The following is an 11,029-nucleotide window of genomic DNA, read 5'->3' on the forward strand; positions in this document are numbered from 1 at the left end:
TTGTCCTTACCAGTACACACCAGTAGTGCTTGTCCTTACCAGTACACACCAGTAGTGCTTGTCCTTACCAGTACACACCAGTAGTGCTTGTCCTTACCAGTACACACCAGTAGTGCTTGTCCTTACCAGTACACACCAGTAGTGCTTGTCCTTACCAGTACACACCAGTAGTGCTTGTCCTTACCAGTACACACCAGTAGTGCTTGTCCTTACCAGTACACACCAGTAGTGCTTGTCCTTACCAGTACACACCAGTAGTGCTTGTCCTTACCAGTACACACCAGTAGTGCTTGTCCTTACCAGTACACACCAGTAGTGCTTGTCCTTACCAGTACACACCAGTAGTGCTTGTCCTTACCAGTACACACCAGTAGTGCTTGTCCTTACCAGTACACACCAGTAGTGCTTGTCCTTACCAGTACACACCAGTAGTGCTTGTCCTTACCAGTACACACCAGTAGTGCTTGTCCTTACCAGTACACACCAGTAGTGCTTGTCCTTACCAGTACACACCAGTAGTGCTTGTCCTTACCAGTACACACCAGTAGTGCTTGTCCTTACCAGTACACACCAGTAGTGCTTGTGGCAAAAATTCACCTGTTAAGAAGATTTCCAATATTTGCTCCATGTCAAACATCACATAACGTCAGAGTCGCTTTTACAAATGATATCATTTATTGTAGTTTAATTACATATGATACATATGTATTCAATATTTTCACAAATAGTTTCGATTCATTAATACAATTTAATGAGCCCGTTCCGAATCTTCGGTATATTATTTCCCATCTCCAATATTCCTCATGTATTGTTGAACATGAATCAAGGTAATTCATGTGGAAATGTGCACATGTTATCGGTCTGTACTTACCTTACCTAGTTGTGCTTGCGGGGGTTAAGCTCTGGCTCTTTGGTCCCGCTTCTCAACGGTCAAACAACTAATGTACAAGTTCCTGAGCCTACTGGGCTCTATCATATCTACACTTGAAGCTGTGTATGGAGTCAGCCTCCCCCACATCACTTCCTAATGCATTTCATTAGTCTACTACTCTGACACTGAAAAAATTCTTTCTAACGTCTCTATGGCTCATTTGAGCACTCAATATCCACCTGTGTCCCCTAGTGCGTGTGCCCCTTGTGTTAAAAACTCTGTCTTTATCTACCCTATCAATACCTCTGAGAATCTTGTAGGTGGTGATCATGTCCCCCTCTAACTCTTCTGTCTCCCAGTGACATGAGGTTTAATTCCCGTATTCTCTCCTCGTAGCTCATACCCCTCAGTTCGGGTTCTAATCTGTTGCCAAACCTTTGAACCTTTTCCGTGGTTCCTTTGAACCTTTGTGTTGTTGTGATAAGGCAACAAACATGAAGTTCAAGCTTACATGGCACCTCATTCCCATGCATGGGAATGAGCATTGAATGGAGGAATGCTCAATGCTCATATTATTGCATGGAACAGCGTTTATCTAGCTTTGTGCCCCAAAGGTTCGTGGGAGTGTGTCGAAAATTACAAATCAAGGCACTCACTGTTAGAATCAAGACACTCACTGTTAGAATCAAGGCACTCATTGTCAGAATCAAGGCACTCACTGTTAGAATCAAGGCACTCACTGTCAGAATCAAGGCACTCACTGTTAGAATCAAGGCACTCACTGTTAGAATCAAGACACTCACTGTTAGAATCAAGGCACTCACTGTCAGAATCAAGGCACTCACTGTTAGAATCAAGGCACTCACTGTCAGAATCAAGGCACTCACTGTCAGAATCAAGGCACTCACTGTCAGAATCAAGGCACTCACTGTTAGAATCAAGGCACTCACTGTTAGAATCAAGGCACTCACTGTTAGAATCAAGACACTCACTGTTAGAATCAAGGCACTCACTGTCAGAATCAAGGCACTCACTGTTAGAATCAAGGCACTCACTGTTAGAATCAAGGCACTCACTGTTAGAATCAAGACACTCACTGTTAGAATCAAGGCACTCACTGTTAGAATCAAGACACTCACTGTTAGAATCAAGGCACTCACTGTTAGAATCAAGGCACTCACTGTTAGAATCAAGGCACTCACTGTTAGAATCAAGGCACTCACTGTTAGAACCAAGACACTCACTGTTAGAATCAAGGCACTCACTGTTAGAACCAAGACACTCACTGTTAGAATCAAGGCACTCACTGTTAGAATCAAGGCACTCACTGTTAGAACCAAGACACTCACTGTTAGAATCAAGGCACTCACTGTTAGAACCAAGACACTCACTGTTAGAATCAAGGCACTCACTGTTAGAATCAAGACACTCACTGTTAGAATCAAGACACTCACTGTTAGAATCAAGGCACTCACTGTTAGAATCAAGGCACTCACTGTTAGAATCAAGGCACTCACTGTTAGAACCAAGACACTCACTGTTAGAATCAAGGCACTCACTGTTAGAATCAAGGCACTCACTGTTAGAATCAAGGCACTCACTGTTAGAATCAAGGCACTCACTGTTAGAATCAAGGCACTCACTGTTAGAATCAAGGCACTCACTGTTAGAATCAAGGCACTCACTGTTAGAATCAAGGCACTCACTGTTAGAATCAAGGCACTCACTGTTAGAATCAAGGCACTCACTGTTAGAATCAAGGCACTCACTGTTAGAATCAAGGCACTCACTGTTAGAATCAAGGCACTCACTGTTAGAATCAATACACTCATTACTAGTATCTGTGGTATTAAATTTGTTGACTCCCTAAAGCATAAGTTCTAACTACTAACATCCCAGCAAACTTAGCTGTGTACAGCGACTGTAGTCATATCCAGTGGCCAGTAGGAAAACTGATGCATTCTTTTTTGGGTTGTGGACTGTATCTCTTCTCAGTGTTCCCACTGTGGCTTAATTTAGGGTGTTCCAGAAGGAATGGTGCTGCTTTCATTTTTACCTGCTGATGGAAAATTACCACTTTGCAACTTGAAAAATATTTAATATGTATAATGCAGCTATCACTGATATGGTAATACATTATTTTAGCCTATCATTTTAATTCTGGTATCTTGCTGCCATATATATGAATTATAATAAACAATGACAAGATTGGTTATTTAATTCTTTATTGTTATAAATTTATCTATTGCAAATGTATACTCTAATTTATCTTTAAGCAATTGCAATATATCAAATATTAATTTGTGAAATATTGATTAACCTATTAGTATATTTTTAATTAAGTGGCAAGTAATTTACTTACTGCGGAAGGTTCCTAAGCCAATGGTATAAACCACACCTGCAATAAATGGGGTTAGTGTTACAAAGATATTGGATCCAAATCCCCAGAAACTTCACCAACCTCCTATATTTTGTTTCGAAATGTGCAGGTACAGAGCTCGCAGTCTTATTTTGCTAAGACTTAACCCTCTTGTTGGGCCAGATCATGTAGTGGTGTTCATTACCGTTGTTGAAGTAGTGTTGTAATGGCGTCTGGGAGCTCCGTCGGCTCTTGGCTTCAGCTGTGGTCCAGTAGCACAAATCCACCTCACAGTTTTTTTTATATTCCACGCACCTATCGTCTTTAAACGGTGTGTGAACACTTTAATTAGTTTTATGTGCATATTAAACAACTATATAAGTGTCTACGGATTCAACACAACTAAAACTAAACGTGAACGACTATAGTGTGTCTTCTTGATGGGGTGGAGTATTGTGTACTGTGTGTGAGGGAGTGAGGCTCCTCGCTGATGTGGCGTCGGTGTGGCCACACTGTTATGGCAAGACTCACTTAAATCACTTTGTGGGAACCGACCTGTGAGATTTATATTTATTTAATTTATATGAATTTATATTTACGTTAATTTATATACTTCGATAGCAATTTGTATAATGATAAGTGGACTGTATTTCTGCAATAATCTCTTAATCTCACAAATCGATCCTCTACACATTAGGGGGGGTTTATATTACATATATGCAGCCAATCAAATTACAGAATTAAATACATACATTGAAGAGGTTCCTTATCTTATAGTACAGCAGGTTAGTCCACCAGGTATAACTAGGGTGTAGACACCAAATTATCCTCTTTGAGGTAGCTTCCATCACCCAGTAACTGGTGTACAAAATCTTGCTTCCTCGTCTTGACCTGTCAAAAGTGCGCTAGCTGTGAAGCCAGATACCTATATATGACAAGCTATATCAGAGAAAATACTGTACATGGAACAATAAAGACCTGGCTTAATTACCTTTAGTTTGAGGCTATGTCGTGCTCTAACCGGGACACAGTATATAATGACATTAATGGCCACAAATGAAAGATAATGGGTTTCGGAAAGAACACTTAACTTGATTTGTAGACAGCGTGTTGATAATGGTACACTTCTGGTTTCCATAACACTTCGTCCAAGTAAAATTAACAGGAGCCGTATTTGCTCCTGTGAGCCTCTGGTCTAGTCTCAACAATGGCTGCGTATAACACTCCATACTATTGACGCCTGGCCGACATTGTCCAGATATGATAGGAGCCAAATTTGCTCCACACGTCTCGAAGGTGACACAACAATGGCTGCCCCTCCTTCCTCACTCTGACGCCTGGCTTACATTGTCCACATGTCAGAAAGTGATAGAAGGGTCACATTTACTCTACTTTAATATTGATAATTAAGTTAATTTATATAAGATGTTTTATGATGGTAAAGTCCAAAGACTAATGTATTTAAGAACAATTCCCAGCAGAATAGCTGGTGAATTATAATAGTATGTGGTGATGATATCCCGTTTTCTATAAACGGTAATTCCACTACAAGTTACGTTTTCTATGGGTAACTTGTTTATACAATACAGCTATTATCTGTATGTATGATATTATTATGTGGTGTCGGATTTTCCGACACACTTCAAATAAATTCTCTTGCTTTTTATACACTTTTATGTAAAGTTCAAACACCATACAAAGGTCCACGGAACTATAAAACGGGTAAAATAAGTATATACAACCATGGTGTGTCGTTGGTGTTGTTGTTGATTTAGGGGCGACGACGATCGTGGGCTCGGATGCGCCCCGGCGTGCCTGTTGAGGGTTAATCGCGAAGCCGGAAAGGTGAAACGCCAAGCCAAATCGCGAAACGAGTGACGCTAATCACTGGAATCAAATATGCGTCGTGGCAAAGTTACGCGGACAGGCAAATGACTGGGGAGCCCCAGGAGTGACAAGCACGGGTCCCGCCCCACACAGAGATCACCGGGTAGCAAAACCAAAACCTCGGTCCCCAACTAAAAGGCGAAAGTCATCCAGTGTCCTCCGGCAAAGCAGACGTCAGCAGCCCACCACGACTGAGGGCACACCAGGAACACACCAAGACCCGCCAACCCCCGGCACCTCTCGGCCAAGCCGGCCCCCCCAAACACCGTCACCCCGCCGGGAGAAGCAGCCAGGACACGTAAAAAAATTATATCATCAATCCCATGACCCAAGGCGATATGTGCGCCAGGCGTCGTACAACCGAACCGTTGAATAGGGATGCCAAACGGCAGTATCAAAGCCAAAACGCGAAAACTGGACGTGATCCAGCGGTTCCCAGGCGGAGGAAGTGTCCAGAGATCCGCTCGTCGTGAAGGTTGAATCTAGGAGCCGAGTCCCTGTGTATTGGTTTACACTGACTTACTCTCCATTGCCATGCTGTGCCATTTATGTGATATAGTATTGATTACTATCGCGGCAGTGTCTCGAAACTAGTGGAATACAACCCAAGGTGGGAATAGTCACCCTGTCTGTTTTAAGGATCAATTTATACAACCATTAACCAAACGTATCTGGTTAAACATTTATTTAACGAGCTCATGTATTTATTATGAAGTATTACCAATATATGCTTATAGCTGATAGATTTAATTACATATCCGGATATGGAACCATTACAATGGCTCCCTGGGACGGTGTGTTCATAAATTGGTGGAAATATTGCTGACCAGACACTCTCTCAGTCTTGGAAGAGCTTGGCTTGTTCTGTAAATAGCTATGCCTGGTCCATGTGCTCTCATACACCATGTTATACACACCTGTTATGCTATTATTATGAGTGGAAATTTTCCACAGAATCAAGACACTCACAGTTAGAATCACGTCACTCACATCTGTCACACCTGAGACTGTCTCACCTGAGACTGTCACACCTGAGATTGTCACACGTTAGACTGTCACAGCTTAGACTGTCACACCTGAGACTATCACACCTGATACTATCACACCAGAGACTGTCACACCTGAGACTGTGACACCTAAGACTGTGACACCTGAGACTGTCACAACTTAGACTGTAACACCTGAGACTGTGACACCTGAGACTATCACACCCTGAGACTGTCACACCTGAGACTGTCTCACCTAAGACTGTCACACCTGAGACTGTCACAACTTAGACTGTAACACGTGAGACTGTCACACCTGAGACTGTCACAACTTAGACTGTAACATCTGAGACTGTCACACCTTAGACTGTCACAACTTAGACTGTCACACCTGAGACTGTCACACCTTAGACTGTCACACCTTAGACTTTCACATATTAGACTGTCACACCTTAGACTGTCCCAACTTAGACTGTCACACATGAGACTGTCACACCTGAGACTGTCACAACTTAGACTGTCACACATGAGACTGTTACACCTGAGACTGTCACACCTGAAACTGTCACACCTGATACTGTCACACCTGAGACTGTCACACCTGAGACTGTCACACCTGAGACTGTCACACCTGATACTGTCACACCTGAGACTGTCACACCTGAGACTGTCACACCTTTAACTTTCACACCTTAGACTGTCACACCCTAGACTGTCACACCATAGACAGTCACCGTAGACTGTAATACCTGAAACTGTTACACCTTAGACTGTCACACCTTAGACTGTCACAACTTAGGCTGTCACACCTGAAACTGTCACACCTGGACTGTCACACCATAGACTCTCACCTGAGACTGTCACACCTTAGACTGTCACACCTGAGACTGTCACAACTTAGACTGTCACACCTGAGACTGTCACACCCTAGACTATCACACCTGAGACTGTCACACCCTAGACTGTCACACCTGAGACTGTCACACCCTAGACTGTCACACCTGAGACTGTCACACCCTAGACTGTCACACCTGAGACTGTCACACCCTAGACTGACACACCTTAGACTTTCACATATAAAACTGTAACAAATTTGACTGTCACACCCTAGACTGTCACACCTGAGACTGTCACACCCTAGACTGTCACACCTGAGACTGTCACACCCTAGACTGTCACACCTGAGACTGTCACACCCTAGACTGTCACACCTGAGACTGTCACACCCTAGACTGTCACACCTGAGACTGTCACACCCTAGACTGTCACACCTGAGACTGTCACACCCTAGACTGTCACACCTGAGACTGTCACACCCTAGACTGTCACACCTGAGACTGTCACACCCTAGACTGTCACACTGTAATGTTATGTGCAGACCATAGCTCCTTCCCCTTCCCTCGCTTGCCTCCCCTCCCTTGTCCATCCCTTCCATGTATCAGTCCGACTGATACATGGAAGGGTCGGACTGATACATGGAAGGGTCGGACTGATACATGGAAGGGTCTGACTGATACATGGAAGGGTCGGACTGATACATGGAAGGGTCGGACTGATACATGGAAGGGTCGGACTGATACATGGAAGGGTCGGACTGATACATGGAAGGGTCGGACTGATACATGGAAGGGTCGGACTGATACATGGACTGATATTTCTCCCCCCCCCCCCCCCTTGTTGGCCAAAAAAGTCAGCGTTGAGACTCGCACATGCGTCTAAGATTGCAGGTTATCCGAGTTTTTTTTAAAACTCACATGAAAGCCAAGTCACTCTTTTTCTTCCCCGGTATTTTAACAGAGGTCATTAACTTCGTTAAGTCCTGTGGTCACTGACAGAGGAGAAAATATACGGTACAAGCTCCATTGCAAGTATTCCCAGAAATTTCCGAGCCCTTAGATCGGGTGGGGGCTGATCTGATTGATCTGCATCACAGTCATTCAAGAAATCGTTACGTATTGGTGTTGGTAGACCACCTGTCCAGGTACACCACACTGATTGCATTGCCTCAGAAAGATTCTCGAACTGTTGCAAAGGCATTCTTAGATAGGTTCACCACTGTTTTCGGCCCCCTCTAAGGTGTTAGTTTCTGACCGAGGTGAGGAATTTAATGGGAATATTTCTAGAGAAGTATGTAAAATTATAGAAACCACTTCAGCATTCACTACGGCTTATCACCCTCAGGCTAACGGCATGACAGAACGGACGCACCGGTCAGTTAAAGATATGCTTGCAATTCTTGCAGAGCATGATGCCAGTTCGTGGGACGAACACCTGCCTTATGTCCAGCTGGCTCTGAACACTGCCATCCATCAGTCCATTAACACCCAACCCCTTTTGCTTTTCACAGGTCATTCATGTAATTTCCCATCAGGTCTGCTAAACAGACATAACATTGTATATGGGGAAGATTACCCCTTAGAAGTTCTAAATAAGATGAAAAATGCATGGAGAATTGCAGCTAGGGCTTCCAAGACAGCTTGTGAACGCTATGCTCAACATTATGACAGAAAGGTATGACCTCTTGAGTTGAAAGTCGGGGGTCTTGTGTTGAGAGTTAATGAGGCGGCTCCTGCCAATCAAAGTAGGAAACTTGCACCTAGATGGTGGAACCCTTATCCAGTAATTGTAAGAAAAGATCCGGTTAATTTTGTTAATAAATGTACTGTAACAGTAACAGTGAACCCAGTAACACTGCAACAGTAACAATAACACTGAACTGTAACAGTGTTAAGGTAGGGTATTGAGTGAAGGAAAAGAGTAGAGAGAGTAGGTCGAAAGGGTTATTACAATGGCGGATTTCAGAACTATTACAATGGTAGATTTCAGCTACCATTATAACACCATAGACTGTCACACCTTAGACTGTGACACCTGAGACTGTCACACCATAGACTGTCACACTTGACACTGTCACACTTGACACTGTCACACCCTAGACTGTCACACCTTACACTGTCACACCTTAGACTGTCACCTTAAACTGTCACCCCTTAAACTGTCACACCTTAGATTGTCACACCTTAGACTGTCACAAACCTTAGACTGTCACACCTTAAACTGTCACACCTTAGACTGTCACACTTTAGACTGTCACATACCTTAGACTGTCACACCTGAGGCTGTCACACCTGAGACTGTCACAAACCTAAGACTGTCACACCTTAAACTGTCACACCTTAGACTGTCACACTTTAGACTGTCACATACCTTAGACTGTCACACCTGAGGCTGTCACACCTGAGACTGTCACACCTGAGACTGTCACATACGAGACTGGAACAAATTAGACTGTCACACTTTAGCCTGTCACACAAGAGACTGTCACAACTGAGGCAGTCACACCTGAGGCTCTCACACCTGAAGATGTCACACCTGAGACTGTCACACCTTAGACTGTAACACATGAGGGTGTCACACCTAATGCGCTCACACCTTAGACTGTAACACCTTAAACTGTCAAACCTGACACTGTCACACCTTAGACTGTCACACCTTAGACTGTCACACCTTAGACTGTCACACACCTGACACTGTCACACCGTAGACTGTCACACTCTTGGGGCTGTCACACCTGAGACTGCCACACCTTAAACTGTCACACCTTAGACTGTCACACTCTAGACTGTCACACCTTAGACTGTCACACCTTAAGTCTGTCACACCTGAGACTGTAACACTTAAGACTGTCACACCTAGTGCTGTCACACCTGTGACTGTCACAACTTAGACTGTCACACCTTAAACTATCACACCTGAGACTGTCAGACCTGAGGCTGTCATACCTGAGACTGTCACACCTAAAGGCTGTCACACAAGAGACTGTCACACCTTAAACAGTCACACCCTAGACTGTCACACCTTAGACTGTCACACACCTGAGACTGTCGCACCGTAGACTGTCTCACACCTGAGACTGTCACACCTAAGACTGTCACACCTAAGACTGTCACACCTAAGACTGTCACACCTGAGACTGTCACACCTGAGACTGTCACACCTGAGACTGTCACACCTTAGCATGTCCACCCTTGATTGTCACATCTTAGACTTGTCACACCTTAAAATGTACCATTTTTAAATGTCACACATGAGACTGTCACACCTGAGACTGTCACACCTTTGACTGTCACACCTTAGACTGTCACACCTTTGACTATCACACATCTGAAACTGTCACACCTTAAACTGTCACACCTTAGACTGTCACACCTTAGACTCTAACACACCAGAGACTGTCACACCTGAGACTGTCACACCTGAGACTGTCACACCTGAGACTGTCACACCTTAGACTGTCACACCTTAGACTGTCACACCTTTGACTATCACACATCTGAAACTGTCACACCTTAAACTGTCACACCTTAGACTGTCACACCTTAGAATCTAACACACCAGAGACTGTCACACCTGAGACTGTCACACCTGAGACTGTCACACCTGAAACTGTCACACCTTAGACTGTCACACCTAAATCTGTCACACCTGTGACTGTCACACCCTAGACTGCCATACCTTAGACTTTCACACCTAAGACTGTCACACCTGAGACTGTAACAAATTTGACTGCCTCACCTTAAATTGTCACACCTTAGACTGTCACACACCTGAGACAGTCACACCGTAGACTGTCACACACCTGAGACTGTCACACCTGAGACTGTCACACCTTAGACTGTCACATCTGAGACTGTCACACCTGAGACTGTCACACCCTAGACGGACACACCTTAGACTTTCACATATAAGACTGTTACACCTGAAACTGTAACAAATTTGACTGCCACACCAAAGACTGTCCCACCTGAGGCGATCACACCTGAGACTGTCACACCTGAGACTGTTACACGTTAAACTGTCACACCTGTAACTGTCACACCTAAGACTGTCACACCTGAGACTGTCACAGCCTAAACTGTCACACCT

At 44.1% G+C, this 11,029-nt stretch overlaps 1 protein-coding gene across 1 annotated transcript; it reads right to left on the reverse strand.

Moving 5' to 3' along the window:
* Positions 1 to 1,507: 1,507 nt before the first annotated feature.
* Positions 1,508 to 7,748, reverse strand: LOC138367076 (uncharacterized). Its single transcript, XM_069328473.1, has 2 exons — positions 7,552 to 7,748; positions 1,508 to 2,681 (listed from the first exon to the last, which is right to left on the reverse strand). Exons 1-2 carry the CDS (start codon positions 7,746 to 7,748, stop codon positions 1,508 to 1,510), a joined length of 1,371 nt encoding a protein of 456 aa, XP_069184574.1.
* Positions 7,749 to 11,029: the final 3,281 nt, after the last annotated feature.

This window comes from Procambarus clarkii, chromosome 21, assembly GCF_040958095.1.
Source record: "Procambarus clarkii isolate CNS0578487 chromosome 21, FALCON_Pclarkii_2.0, whole genome shotgun sequence".
NCBI lineage: Eukaryota > Metazoa > Arthropoda > Malacostraca > Decapoda > Cambaridae > Procambarus > Procambarus clarkii.

Coding starts and splice junctions, on each gene's coding strand:
- LOC138367076 (XM_069328473.1), bottom strand. CDS start 7,748: ATGTATCAGTCCGACCCTTCCATGTATCAGTCCGACCCTTCCATGTAT. Junction 2,682..7,551: donor TCCGACCCTTCCATGTATCA/GTCGGACTGATA, acceptor TGATTCTAACAG/TGAGTGCCTTGATTCTAACA.